The sequence below is a fragment of the Astatotilapia calliptera genome, chromosome 8, assembly GCF_900246225.1.
Source record: "Astatotilapia calliptera chromosome 8, fAstCal1.2, whole genome shotgun sequence".
Lineage (NCBI taxonomy): Eukaryota > Metazoa > Chordata > Actinopteri > Cichliformes > Cichlidae > Astatotilapia > Astatotilapia calliptera.
In genome coordinates, this window is record NC_039309.1 from 17687115 (window position 1) to 17702709 (window position 15595).

At 40.2% G+C, this 15595-nt stretch overlaps 1 protein-coding gene across 1 annotated transcript; it reads left to right on the plus strand.

The window, feature by feature from the left end:
* josd1 (Josephin domain containing 1) lies at nt 1–13455 on the plus strand. Its single transcript, XM_026177186.1, has 5 exons — nt 1–156; nt 710–1573; nt 1680–1808; nt 4087–4281; nt 10656–13455. Exons 2-5 carry the CDS (start codon nt 1203–1205, stop codon nt 10753–10755), a joined length of 795 nt encoding a protein of 264 aa, XP_026032971.1. The 5' UTR covers nt 1–156; nt 710–1202; the 3' UTR covers nt 10756–13455.
* Nucleotides 13456–15595: the final 2140 nt, after the last annotated feature.

The following is a 15595-nucleotide window of genomic DNA, read 5'->3' on the forward strand; positions in this document are numbered from 1 at the left end:
TCCGCGACTGCACGGACGGAGAAAGAGACAGGAGAGAGCCACAACAGGAAAAAAGTGGCAAAGACAAAGGTCTGAGCACCCTTTAGGGGGAAAAGGACAGAGGAGACTCGGGTTTTAGACCGGTTTACGGCAGCCCAGCTGTGACACCAGCGGCAGGTAACGGGCGGGGAAGTGGTCGGCGAGAGAAAATGAAGTTATAAATCATAAAAGGAGGCGTTGTGGTTGTGTTTGCTGGAGACACGGAGTCACGTAGAGCAGCAGTAAGAACAACGCCAGATATCTGCTAACACGGATTAAAACCTTCTTTTCCTGCTATTAGGGGAATATATTTGCTATGTCTCTATAACGCTGTGTAAGCTTCACATTAACGTGTAGCTCTTGTCAAATGTTGCTAGCTCAGTGAACAGCTTGCTTCCTCTATCCAGTTCAAAGCTGCTCGAAATGTTTACCTTCCCTTCATTTGAGCTCTGCTGACCAACTGAAGCTCTAAATAATGTAACAGCGTATTCAGTGGTGCTTCACCGTGTTGTTTAGGCCGATTTGGCAGCTATTCTTTAACCAACCATATCCGAGGTGTGATTTGGGGACTTGTGTTATTATGTGTAATAGCTAAATTATGAGGAAAAACACGTGACCTTCCTTTCCTTTTTAATACAGTGTGTTTATTTTTTGCATTTCAGTTGCTTATTGACTGTATTTTTCTCCACAGTGTGTGACTCCTCTGTTCCTGTGGAACTGTAGCTTTGCCGTCAGCAAGTCTTGGAGGATGGAAAGACCTGCTAAGCTATAGGCTTTAGATGGAAAGAGCTGTCAGCACATAGAGGATGGAGGAAGTGGAAAACGCAAAGAGTGACGGCACTATGATTGATGACACCGCTGTGCTGTTGGAGGACTAGTCTGTCATTTTGGAGTATCTAGAGTATCTTTGCTGGTTATACTTGGTCACTCATAGCGATCTTTCTGCACATCTGTCCTTTAGTGGGAAAGAGACAGAAAGAAGGTTTTGCGGTGTTTGAGAGCCACAGGTCTCATTTACCCTCCCTCCAGATACAAGCTCCTCTCTTCCAAGTGGCTGAGAGGTTATCACGCAAATGGTTGTCATGATGTTCATGTAGTGTCCTGACATTAGTAGTTGTGGAGCTGAAGGAGGTACCGGTGGAGGTGGGGGCGGCGACAGCGCTGGCGGTGGTGAACATCCAGGGATGGGAAGTGCTCCGTATCCAGCCGGTGAGTGGAAGGGGAAGGGGCGAGGCAGCCTGCAGGAGCTGGGGTGCATGCCCTGGAAGGTCAGCAAACAGAAAGGTGGTGGAGGAAGTGGAGGGGGAGGAGGAGGGGAGGCGGTGGTGGGAGCAGAGGAGAAGAGGTCCAGGGATCCCAGGGAAACTCAGCAGCAAGATCTCTCATCGTCCTCTTCTTCACTCACCTCGCCAGCTCCTCCCCAAGCTTCTTTGGTGCCTCCGGCCATTTATCACGAAAAGCAACGGCGGGAGCTGTGTGCCCTGCACGCACTCAATAACGTCTTCCAGGATGGGACAGCCTTCAGCCGAGACACCCTGCAGGAGATCTACCAGAGGTGAGACAGTATGTGGATTAAAAGTGTTAAGGTGTGCATAAAATGTTTCGTAAATACAATCTGACTAAGTGATCTGTGGACGATCCCTTTTGTCGACTTGTTGCAGGCTCTCTCCCAGCACTATGGTGACGCCTCACAAAAAGAGCATGCTGGGAAACGGGAACTATGACGTCAATGTCATTATGGCAGCCCTGCAGACCCGAGGGTTTGAGGCAGTTTGGTGGGATAAAAGAAGGTATGTAGGAGTAGCAACAAAAGAAGCCTTAGCATGGATAAATCATATTTAATCTAGTAGAAGTATTGATTTAATAGATTTATTTCCATTTGCTTACGTTGTAACTGCAATTTGCCTCATGACTTCTACCCCTGATTGTTTCCCAAAATAGTCAATGTTAGGCTGAGGAAACCCAAACCAAAGAAAAGCAATCAGTCTATTGTTGCTTATCTGTACTTGTTTACACTTGTTCCTCTCTTATCTCGCTAAAGTGCACATATATTGTCAATACTAAAAAGGAGGCACCCCTTGTTTTCATCTGCACCTCAGCCACCTCATCAGCAGGGTCCTGAGTGATCCCTGTGATTAGTCAGTGCTTCCTGTGGTTGATAAAGTTTGAGTCGGTTTTATCAGCATTCCTTCTTCCTTCATTATCAGTCTTACATGACTGTTGACAGCAGCACCAAACACAGACTTGCTATATCGATAAAACCCATTCCTGTTTTTCTCTTTTTGAGCTCTGCAGATGCGCGCTGTTGTTGTTTGGCATAACACAGTGGAGATTCACCTCTTTTTTGCATGTAACTAAGGCTTTACATGCTTACATGTTGTAAACATTCGGTTGCTGGCACGTTAACCGGAGACTGAGGCGAGAAAACAACGCGATGAATGGACTAGCACTTAAGCGCTCTCTCATTTTGGATTTCTCGACAAGAGAAGACATGACTTCTTTTTATTCTTTGGTTATGTTTATGAAGTTCCTGTGACCTGAGGCTGTTTTTATAACTCTACTCACAGGGGATTTTTGATGCGGTAAACACTTGCAGCCAAGATATTTTTAAGTATTTGGACCACAGTGAAAAAAGTGTGCTTAAAAGCTCCAACCCACAACTGGAGTATTTATAAATATCATTTATTTTTGGAAGGGAGCAAAATAATAAGGTCACTTATGAGAGGACAAGTGATTGATAAGACAAGGAAATCTGGTGCCCTGATCCACAGAGCAGGTTAAAAAAAACCTCTTGAGGTTTTTTCTAGCAGTTCAGCATGTGTAATGAAAAAAAAAGGTACCAGCATTGGGTAAAGAAAACGCAGAGCCTTCGTTTTAATCCAGAAATGTGAATGTCCCTCACCAGACAGCCTCAGAGATGACTTATTGTCCACAGAATCACAGATGAAAAGATCAATTCTATAAGCACTCAGGTTAAATAGAACAAATACTAAGCTAACATATCAGTGGGATTATAATATTTGTAAACTTCTTAAATTAATACATTTCAGTATGTGCTCAGAGTTTGTTGAAGAAAACCTGCCAGCGGTCTCAGAGTCTGTTACTCCAATAATAGACCCCGAGTTTAAGTTAGCTCTCTTTCTGGAGCAGAAAACCCACAAACTCTGAGTTTTTATTAAATCTGATTGGTTGATCGTTGTCCTCGTGTAGTATTATCATCAGTGTACAGTCAACTGTGTTTAGAAGTGTGCTCTGATACTGGAGCGTAGGTGTGGCAGGCATTCAAGCACTAAAACTTCACAGTCTCCACTTCAGTCTTCGTTTGCCAGTTAATGACAGTTTTGAATTTTGACAGATGCAAAGTTTGCAACACATGTCGCTACACAAACTGCACAAAGGTCAGCGCAGTTGAGTTACACAGTGTTCGTTACAGTCATCAATGGGAACTGATAAAAAATCAAGAGTGCTTTGAAGTGCCGTAAGCATGTGTGCCATATAACCTGTTTGTTTCATTTGAAAATGGATACGCCTTCCTGGTTTGTTTAAACTTCTGGCTGCAAGAATGCTTCTCTCTGGTATTCTACGCAGTCTCTTGCGATGTCCTGTACATAGCTGAATAGCTTTGCTTGTGATTGTTACTGCGGATGGTTTATCACAGGGTTTTTTTTTCTGGACTTCCTGACTTAGAATGGACCTTTGTGTTGTGACTACACTTGTAAGTGCATTTTATCTGAACATAGCTGAAAGTTTCAATGTAAAAATAAATATATATATATATTGCTCAAGTAAATGCAAGCCCAAATAATGACAGGTAACAAAAATGCTGTATGGCTGGAGAGCAGTAGGCCCGGGTTCGAGTCCGACCCGCAGCCCTTTGTCTTCCCCTCTCTCAATCCCCACTTTCCTTTCAATCTACACTGTCTCCATCCAATAAAGGCCAAAAAAAAAAATCTTTAAAAAAAGTAAATACAAATATTTTCAAATAGTCATGTAATATATATGTATTATTAGTGTTACTAATATTGTTGTTGTTGTTATTGTTATTATTAAAAATATATATTTTTTTAGGGATGTTGGCAATATTGAACTGTCCAACGTGGAGGGCTTCATCCTGAACGTACCGTCCAATCTGCGCTGGGGGCCCCTCCGGTTGCCGCTTAAGCGCCAGCACTGGATAGGCGTCAGAGAGGTGGGAGGAGTCTACTACAACTTGGACTCCAAGCTACGTAGCCCTCAACCAATTGGCAATCCGGATGAGCTCAGGTGAGAGGGATGGGGAGTGTGTGCATGTGTAGCAGCAGCAGCTGTGTTGTTTTATAATTTTGTTGTCATGAAGTTTTAAAAACTAATAGATGTGCCAGTGGAGAGGATCTAGCTGAGAAATGTACAGTTAGCTCCATGTTAGAAGTAAGTGTGAAGCCTTGATGATGCTCTGCATGTACATGGACAACTAATGCATCACAGATGAGTAGTTATTCCTGTTGTAGTTCTTTGAAGTCTGCTGCCTGGGGTGCATGCATAGTTATTGCATTGTAATGTAAAATCTGTAGACGATAGAGGCACGCGGACAGCCGCACGGACCATCAAGCTCATCATCTCATGACGAAATGTACCTCATAACGATTCTAGATGACTCGAGGATCTGTAAAGGCCCAAGACAGCCATGTTGATCCACAAAAATGTTCTAGCCATCTATTATAGTGATAAAACCTCATGCTACTTACTTAGAATGACCTAACTTTACCATATAGTCTTAATGTTTTATTACATATGTCCTGAAATGAATGAGTGAGATTATAAACTCATCAGAAAGTGTAGACAGAGGTCAGGGCAGAGGGCTGTGTCTTGTAGACCAGTGTTTCCCAACCACTGTGTGCCGCGAGAAATGATCAGGTGTGCTGTGGAAGATAATCTGGTTCCACCTGATTAGTACTCTAAGCCAGCGGTCCCCAACCTTTTTTGCGCCACGGACCGGTTTCTGCCCGACAATATTTTCACGGACCGGCCTTTAGGGTGTCGCGGATAAATACAACAAAATAAAACTAGTACCGATACCGAAAAAAAGAAGATTTATTCATAACGCACGTGAAAAGACCCAGGAAAATCGAGTTAACGATAAAAACGATAACAAAATAACGCTGAAAACCCTGAAAACCATACATTTCACACCTGAGCCTCAACTCTCGTGGCCCGGTACCAAACGACTCACGGACCGGTACCGGTCCGAGGCCCGGGGGTTGGGGACCGCTGCTCAAAGCGATCGGGCAGAACAGGTACATTCTCTTCCACTAGAGGGCAGTACAACTTCCTGCTCTAATTAAATGGGCTGCCAACTGCCAGTAAAACAGAAGAAAATAAAGAAGAAATGACATAATAGTCATGTGAGATAATGCAGCGTGTAATAGCAATAGATAAATATTTTAAAAGAAAACATAGTCAATATGACCTGCGTCCTGGAGAAAATTCCAGCCCAGATGAAGGCCCTAGCATGAGTAGTGGTCAGAAGAAAGCAAAAAAGGTATACTGGGGACAAACCGAACCATTCTGCTATACCTGGTGCACGCGTTGCAGAATCTTCTCTCCCCTAAGCAATAAAAATAAAGAGCCCTGCTACTAAGAAGAGGTACAAATAACTAACTAATAAACAACTTAAAATGGGTTGTTGTACACCCACTTTTACCTGATATATTTGATATGTTATTGATATGTATATATCAATAACAAATATTTATATATATTATACATTTAACCAAACAAGTTTTCCTTGTTGGCTGCTTTAATGTTTTTTGGGGTTTTTCACTGATCATACCGAGGCTGACTCTAAGCTCTGGATAGCTTTCACTTTAATCACTTTTCCTTTGTTAGCTTCTTTAAAATGTCCATGTTCAGCTGGTCAAGGGTAATTCAAGTGTTTGATTAGGTTTGTTGTTACGAGCAGTCTCGTGGTGGGCACACCGTGGTTTACTCTGACAAACTTGGTGACATTGCCCATTCTATACACATACTAACAAAGTCAAATCAAGGTCAGCTTTATTGTTGAAGACCATATGTAGAGTTATACACAGGAATTTGAAATCGCAATGCTCCCATGGCCCTCAGTGTACACTGAAAATATAAAGTTAAAAAAGAACATGTTAGCATGTGGTTGTAAATGTGCAAAAGACTATTTGCCTGAGCCTCTATGTGCAAGTTGAGCATGCATGGAAAAGACACGGTTTAATCAGACATACACTACCAGTCAAACGTTTTAGAATTGAAAATTATGCAGTTTAATGTCTCATTGCACTCTAAGATGAAAGCATAGTAGAAATAAGCAATTGGAGTAAAAAAAAAAAATCATGGAATCAATTTATAGACCAAAATGTATTCTAAACTTTTGACTCATCAAAGTAGCCACCATTGGCAGATATAACAGCTGAACACACCCGTGGCATTCTTTCTACAATAGAAATTAAATATTCTTCAAAAAGTTCTTACAATATCTGTTGCAGAAGTTCCCATAAATGTGTGGCAGTAGGTTGCTTTGCTTTCACTCTTCTGTCCAGTTCATCCCAAACCAGCTTGATGGGCTTTAAGTCTGGAGACTGTGCTGGCCACTCCATGTTTTCAAGCTTACCGTCTTGCTCTTTTTTCCTGAGGTAGCTCTGGTATAGCTTGGACTTATGTTTTGGGTCATCATCTTGCTGTAGGATGAACCCCTGACCAGAGGGTACTGCATGGCGCTGTGGTAACACCCTTTGTGCAAGTCACCGACACTGGGTCCAGCAAAACAGCTCCAGACCATCACACTTCCTCTTCCATGTTTGACAGTTGTCCTTTCGCCTACTTGATGCCGTACAAATATCTTGTGTGATGATTTCAAATTTTGATCCAGTCCATAATACCATCTTCCAGTCTTCAGTGGTCCATTATGGGCAGAAATCTGTGCCATCAGAAACTGAATTTGAATAAGTTAAATTTGAATTTGAATTGCTCAGATTGAATCTGAATTGTAACTTGAATAAATGCTTTTGAAAACCGAATTTGAATTAGTCTAATTTGAAATTGAATTTATGGTTTGAAAATGATCATCACTAAATTGAAATTGAATTTTATATTTTGAAAATGAATTGATTTGCTTTGAAACTGCATTTTATCCTTTAAAAATTCAGCTCTCGAATACTTTCAATTTCACTTCTCACCATTCAGTTTCAGTTCTACAATTCAATTTCAGTTCCAAAATTCAGTTTTTTGGAACTTACATCCGGTTCCGGTTCAAGCGCAGATTAATAGAACTACGTTTTACTAGCCGACCTAAAGTGTTACTGACGGGAATCTACAGCGTCTTGAGCTGAATTAAGACTTCAGAAGTCATTCGTCATGTCGAGTGACCAGCGGATAAACTCTCAGGTTGGTAATAAATGTACTACATGTATAAGAACAAGCGTCATGTTAACAAATGATAGCCGTACGGTAACTTTTATGCTTATTGTAGCTGCTAGCTAAAAACGCTAATTTAGCGTAGTTTGCCCTGAATTCAGCTTTGACAACAAATATGATCGACTGTTTCTAGTAGAATTCCAAAGTTGTCATCTTGGACCCTCTCAGAGTACCCCCTCTGTATGCTTGCAGAGACCCCTACAGTAGGGAAACATGCAAAACGGTGTCCAAACCTTTGTATTTTAGCTTTATTTATGTCTTACACAGCATCCCAACTCTTTAGCTAACTTAATAACTTTAGCTAAAGTGAATAGGTAGCCTAATTCATTAGTGCAGCATTACTGGATCACCTCTGTTTGAAGTGATATAATATGATATACAACTATCACTGAAACAGCAAACTTTGTAAATAAGCAAACAACACTTCTCATTCTCTAAACGTTTGGCCACAGCTGTAGATTACACTATCAGTGCTTGTTCACTCTTAACAATAATTACATTTCTAAATTTACTTTGTGCATTTACAGGTAAACAATATCTAATATTTTATCTAAATGACTTCTTTGTCTTTGAAAAGGGTGACGAGCCTGAGGCTGGTGACAGTCCAGTTCTACTCTAAGTACATCCTTACAGTGGCTCACAGGACAAGGCCACATTCCTGTCCTGCCAGAAGAGAAGAGAAACTTCAGAGTCTTCATGCAGTTCAACCACCCCTGTCATATTCCATATGACAGGGGTCTCAAACTCCAGTCCTCGAGGGCCAGTGTCATGCAACTTTTCCATGCCCTCGAGGACTGGAGTTTGAGACCCCTGCCGTATGGTGTTTATGCTGTTTTCTACCCCACAGTTACAGCATGTCTGACTGCCTGTTCAGCATATGCAAAAATATGAGTTTAAGCATGTGATGACTAAGGCCTTCCATTATGGTGTTTGTCATCACATGTCACAGACATCTGGATGATCATTTGGAATAAACAAAAAACTAAAAACTTGTTACTTCATCTTATCTTTATTATTGTTCTTATTTTACATTGTTAGGCATTAGGTTTATTTGTAGTAGTCCTTTCCAACTTCTTTCCCTCTTCCATGTTACTGTGGCAGCTTGTCAGCATCTATTTGGGGTTGGGAGTGGAACAGAAAGTAAGGAAATCCAAAGTGCCATTAAAACCAGGAGAGGTTCTTATATTTCAGAAGAAGGGATTAATTCAAAAGACCTCAATGCCATATTTTATTTAGGAACCCTAGAGAGCACTTTGCAAAATAACACATTCTTATAATTTCACCCTCAGATGAGCCAAGCTACGACTGTCAGGGAAGGTGATGTAGGTACAGAGCATATGAGAGTGGTTAAGTTTGTCTCTTGTCTAGATGAAGGCACAAGAGGGATGGATTGCAAGGCGTAGAGATTCAGTATCTTCAGTCTTCAGTGGACACTCCATTTCTGGCACAAAACACCTGTAAAAGATGGTCGATTTAGGAGGTGACCCGACAACTTCAGCCTGTCAAACATATTAATGGAGCAGTATGTTTAAAAAAAAAAAATTAATTAAGTAGAATTATTATGGTAGTTAAACACAGTGATAGTTGTATATCATATTATATCACTTCAAACAGAGGTGATCCAGTAATGCTGCACTAATGAATTAGACTAACTATTCACTTTAGCTAAAGTTATTAAGTTAGCTAAAGAGTTGGGATGCTGTGTAAGACATAAATAAAGCTAAAATACAAAGGTTTGGACACCGTTTTGCATGTTTCCCTACTGTAGGGGTCTCTGCAAGCATACAGAGGGGGTACTCTGAGAGGGTCCAAGATGACAACTTTGGAATTCTACTAGAAACAGTCGATCATATTTGTTGTCAAAGCTGAATTCAGGGCAAACTACGCTAAATTAGCGTTTTTAGCTAACAGCTACAATAAGCATAAAAGTTACCGTACGGCTATCATTTGTTAACATGAGGCTTGTTCTTATACATGTAATACATTTATTACCAACCTGAGAGTTCATCCGCTGGTCATTCGACATGACGAATGACTTCTGAAGTCTTAATTCAGCTCAAGACGCTGTAGATTCCCGTCGGTAACACTTTCGGTCCGCTAGTAAAACGTAGTTCTATTAATCTGCGCTTGAACCGGAACTGGATGTAAGTTCCAAAAAACTGAATTTTGGAACTGAAATTGAATTGTAGAACTGAAACTGAATGGTGAGAAGTGAAACTGAAATTATTCGAGAGCTGAATTTTTAAAGGATAAAATGCAGTTTCAAAGCAAATCAATATAAAATTCAATTTCAATTTAGTGATGATCATTTTCAAACCATAAATTCAATTTCAAATTAGACTAATTCAAATTCGGTTTTCAAAAGCATTTATTCAAGTTACAATTCTGATTCAATCTGAGCAATTCAAATTCAAATTTAGCTTATTCAAATTCAGTTTCTGATGGCACAGATTTCTGCCCATAGTCCATTGGCAATGTTTCATGGCCAGGCAAACCTCTTTGTCTTATTCTGACGTCTTAACTATATTTTTCTTGCTGCAACTTGTCCGCTCGAAGTCTCCTCATCACAGTTCAGACTGAGACTTGCTTACTACGACCACTATTAAGCTGTGCTTGAAGCTGTTGTCCTCTGAGCCGCCTATCACGCAAGCTGTTAACTCTCAGAAACTTGTCGTCTGATTCAGGTGTGGCTTTGGGTGCGCCAGACATCTTCCATTATTAATTGCCTTTTTCTCACCATTTTTGTAGCAACACACTATTTTATGCAGCGCAATACTGTTCAACCGATGCTCAAGAGGGTATGGATCCAGTGTGTTCCAGTGTTTATGTAGACAGAGGGTTGGAACACCAGGTTTCAAGGCTTGATAAACCTCCGTTGCTGCAGAACAGTTTAAATTGTTAACCCATTTTATGTTCCATGAAAAAGGCCTTTTAGTATAATTCATTTAAGAAAAATTGCATTATTTCTTTAGTTTTGGGTAACCTTTACTTTTTTTTAACCTCTGGCAGTTCATTTCAAGCTATTCACTGAACCTGAACAACTTGAATTACAACTTGTATTGTGGTTTACAACTTGTTCTGCTGGGCTAAAAAATAATTCATTGAAGCTTTACATCAGCGTACACCTTGTTAATTTTGTTGTTGTTGTTTCACTTTAATCACTTTCACTTTAATTTTAAAAAATGTAATTCTTTGTTTGATTTTTATCACATTCTCAGGAAGTTTCTCCACCAGCAGCTACGAGGGAAGAACTGTGAACTCCTGCTAGTCGTCTCAGAGGAAGTGGAGGCGCACCAGACATGGCGATCTGATGGCTAAGGGTTTAACCAGCCTACCACAGCTCTAAGTGGGCCAGCAGTCCAATCGCAGAATAAACGGAAGAGGAACTAGCATTGTTGTGCTCAGCCAAACCCCTTTGATGCACACTTGCAGATATATATCTACTACACACACACACACCTTTTTTGGAGGTTTTGTTTACACAGCCATTGCTGGACAATTATCTGGCGAGATACAATGCAATGAAGGAAGCAAACACTTTACATACAGGGAGAATCAAAGAATCACAGCTCTTTCTCACGACACAGCTAAGACTTCTGAAGTGTTATCCTGTTTCTGCTATTCTTGTGGATTTTTTTTATATTGATGCATATTTTCAATGTCAGTTTTGATCTTTTGATTTTGTTTTTTTCCCTTTTTACTTTTCTAGTTTCCAAAGTCATTCGAGTTCAGGCTTTATGAAAACTGCTATGTTCATGTGCCTGTCTCCTTCAGTGATCCTCCCCGCTTCTGTCATGACGTTCACTGATGTGTCTTTGTGTTTGTGTCCTTCCCTTCGTGTTGTAAAGCTCTCTTTCTCTTTGTCCGTATCACTTTCACCAAAGCGTGCCCTTCGTTGCCTCAGCGTGACTCCATCTCTGTCTTTTTCACGTCACTGGTAAGAATCGGTGAGTGATCACATTGCCAACTTTGTATACTTCAACACCTCCCAAACATTTCTGGCACAGACAGAGCCTTTGCTGTGGAGGCTCTGCCAACACAACACTTTTATATGGCAACAAAGCAATGCAACAGCACCCTGGCCAAGTAGACCCTCTAGTGGATGTTTGCCTAATTTTCAGTCAAGCAAGACATACCATCATCACCTATCCAGTTTTTCTGAAGTCTCAAACTTCTTATAGCATGCCTTGATTAAGAAGCCAATGCCCCATGACTGTTTTTTCCTTTTAAATCAATCATTAATCATAATGGGTCCAGCTTTAATTTAGCTTAAACACTGGTCAGCACAAGAGTCATCAACCTTCAGTTTGTCCATTTTCCCTAAAAAAAAAAACCAAATCACATTTATATAAGCTCCCAAAGTTAGAGTATCACTGCAACAGAGTTAAGTTTGCATATCCGAAAAGGTGGTGTTTACCTTTAGCAGGATTCTTTTACATATAATAATCAATTTAGTGTGACATTTCAAATGTAAGTCTAAAGGATAGATAAAAGTGTACCAGCAAAGCCTGTTCCATATTACAAAATGAAAAAACTTCACCATATTTTGTAGAGGCCGATTTGTTCCTGATGGGTTGCTTTTTTATGTATATGTATTCTACATATACATATACAGCATATAAATACATGTGTCAAATTAGAGGAGGAATTGCTTTTGTTGTTAATTCAGATCTGCTGAGGTGCAATATGGCATTGTATTAAAGGCAAAAGAATGGGAGTGTGTAAAACTCTGTAATGTCGCCGTAATTGCCCGACACATCCCTTTCTCCATTATTTTCCTTAAAGAAACAGTAATATTTAAAAAAACAAAGGTTACTGCACATATCAGATGGCATTTATATACTGATACTGAGATATCTGTAATAGGTGAGTGTCGTCTAAAAATATCAGTTAAGTCAGATACCAGTTGGGCTCTGTACGCCAGCTAACGAGAGATCATGCATATGAGGAAATAATTTTGTTTCCCTCCATCACCGACTTCTACTCAGAGCCACCAACATTTGTTATACGTCTTCAAAGTGATCTTTCACGCAGATGACACAACAGTTATCAACCCACTGTAGCCCCCACCCTACCTCTTACTTTGGCTTGCGAGTGTCCCCACCACAGCAGTCCTCAGTAGCACTGGAGCTCAGCCTATGCAGAGATTCTCCTTCTCTGTATCCTCTCATAAATATCCTGCCAAAATACAGCTCTGAGAGAATGTCAACGATTGTCCCACCAAGTCTTACGCAGCTGCTTCTGTTGCGTGAAGTTTCAATCTGTGGAAGATTTTGTTGGTGGCTTAGGGGAAATGAAACTTAAAAAAAAGCTTGAAGATCTTTAGGAGGTGTCAGGTAAAGAAAGTGTAAGTCGGAAAGTGTCCCAAATTTCCAGCCTTTACGCGTGCTGTGGGAAAGTGTAGTGAAATGAGCCTAATGAGAGATTCTGCTGTTGTAGCTTTTCGTATTTATCAACTGTTAAAACTGTTTGCTACTATAAATGTATTGTCTGTTGACGACAATATTGGCCTTAACTTGTTTACATTGAAAGAAACATATAGATATACGTTGCTCTGAAATATTGACGGGGGGGCTGTGCAGTTTGGCGCCACTTCAGGAGGTTAATTCCAAAGCACCGACGAGAAATCTAGTAAGCAAAGAAACTAATCTGTAATGATATTTTCAGTTTTGCCGCCAAGGACTTTATGTTCTATTCAAACGTTTGAAATGACTTTTATAGGAAAAAAGATTACTTTATTTTAATGGTGCATGTCTTATTTTAGAGTGACTCCAGCGCAGGCTGTTGGCCATCACCACCTCGTTATATCCAAGCCGAGCAATCGTCAGTAATTTGTGGAGAGTTTTCAGCCCAATCACGTCGTGACTAGTGTGGCACATTTGCACTCAGCATTTGCCTTTTTCTTCTTTTTTTTTGCCATGACAATCCATTTAGCCCTTCCTATTAAAGGACCCTGATTGTCACTGTAATTTTCTTTTCAATAGAAATAAAATGCTTATATTGGCACTTTATGTATAAGCTGGTGTGTGGGTGTATTAAATGGGTGTCTATTTGCTTTCAAAGGGTCATTGTTGGGTTACATGTAGATTATAATGTTGCTATTCTGAGCCTCAGTGAGTGTGTGGAAAGTATGTCTCACTTTTACAATGACATGTTGCCCTTTAGAACATTTGTTCATTTCACAGGGAAATTGTGGTGCGTCAGAGAATGTAAGCCTTCATACCTTATATATTCGTCATACTTCAAGTGAAATATTTCAAATCTTTTTTCCCCCCCAACTTGATGATCTTCATGTAAGCTCATGAAAATCAGAAATCCAGTTTTTCCGACTGTTTTTCTCTTGAAAAGTTTGTTCACTTCTACTCAGTTTTTTGTTTGGACTCCTTTACCAAGAACTGCTGCATTAGTGCATCGTGGCTCTGCTGAGGTGTTATTGAAGCCCAGGTGGCTTTGACCCTGTAGATGAATTCTCTACAGGGTTCAGGTCAGGAGCTGGTTGGCCAATGAAACACAATAAGGTGTTCAACATTCGGTAGCAGTTCTGGCACTGGAGGTAGATGCTAAGTCCTACTGGAAAAGGAGATCTGTGTTTCCATAAAGCATGTCAGCAGATGGAACCATGAAGACGATTGTGTTGACTTTGGACTTCATAACACACAGTGGGCCAGCCACCAACAACATCAGCATCATCACAGACCGTGGAAACTTCCCACTGGATTCTGTGCCTCTCCCACTCTTCCTCCAAACAACGATAAGGCCCAGGGAGCAGGATCAGCCCAGCAAAGACTTTGGAAAACATTAAGTGGAGGATAGTTTTTGAACTTTTAGTTTGAAAGCTTTTCCTATTGGTAAAGACCTCACCACCGCCCAAAATAAATACCATTAATACTACACCAAATTATTAAATTAAATCATGTAAGTTTTTTTTAATTTTTCATTTATTTATTTATTTTTCTGTGAGTCCACAGTAAAATAATTCACAGAAGAAACATTTCTGTGAATTAATGATTAAAAAACAAACAAACAGGACAGCCTGGGCAATAAACTACCCAAACTCTTTCTGTAATTTTACACATTTATCCTGTAATGTCACTGCACCATCGCACCTAAGATCAAAGTGAGTTGTATGTGACTCGTGTGCTCTACCGCCTTAATTTCAAAATGAAGTGCAAAAAATTAGTGTGTGACTCTTCCCCGCTATTCCTAAAGATGTCTGCTTGTGGTGCCTCCTAATGCACTAACACCAGCTACAGTCCACTGATTGCAAAGCTCTTCTAACACACAATCATCTGAAGACTGGTCATCCTTTTTGTTTGTCCACTTTTTCCGACAGACAATCTATGCAGCAATGACCTTCTGTGGCTCTGGACAACTGTCAAGTCAGCAGTCTTCCTCATGATTGGGGAAGATCGCTGAGCTACTGAACAGTGGTTGCATGTGCTGAACTAGACACAGTATTGATACTGGCGGACTCATCAAACTGAAAAGATTTTTGTAAGTCAAAAAATGCAATAATATAAATTATAACAGAGAAAAGACAATATATTTCACCTTACATGTAATGCATATATAATAAATGAAAGCTTGCCTTTTTGAACTAAATGTGGGGACATAACAAACATTTTTACAATATTCTAATTTTCTGAGATGCACTAATAATGTTGTTTAAAAAAATGATAACTCCATCTGACAGCTGTATCCCTACCTCCTCTCCAACATGAAGGTTTACAGTTAAACATTAAACATTTGCTTTGCAAGCCCAGACCTGCATAAAAGCAAAGTTTGGTTGGGCCCCCTATTTACACGTTAGACACCTGAGTTGTTCCACCAAACACTAAAAGGACCCTCTCACCAAGATCAACGTCATAATTCTGTGATCAGATATGTCACAATAAAAGTACAGACTCAAGAAATCCAAGCTAATGTTCGTTTATTCCTCTACACCTCAGGTACTAACCCTTTGAAAGCTGGCTTACTTTAAGTGCATACTTAAAAATGAGCAGCTTCCATACATGTAATAACGATATTATATCATAAATATTATAATAAAAGAATGACTGTTGATACTACGGTGCTGCTGCTTTAAGTGAAGCAGAGGAGGAAAGTACTATCACCGTCTTTGGTATCCGTATACACGCTGCATAATAAGGATGATGGG

Coding starts and splice junctions, on each gene's coding strand:
- josd1 (XM_026177186.1), top strand. CDS start 1,203: ATGGGAAGTGCTCCGTATCCAGCCGGTGAGTGGAAGGGGAAGGGGCGA. Junction 1,809..4,086: donor GTTTGGTGGGATAAAAGAAG/GTATGTAGGAGT, acceptor ATATTTTTTTAG/GGATGTTGGCAATATTGAAC. Junction 4,282..10,655: donor GGCAATCCGGATGAGCTCAG/GTGAGAGGGATG, acceptor TCACATTCTCAG/GAAGTTTCTCCACCAGCAGC.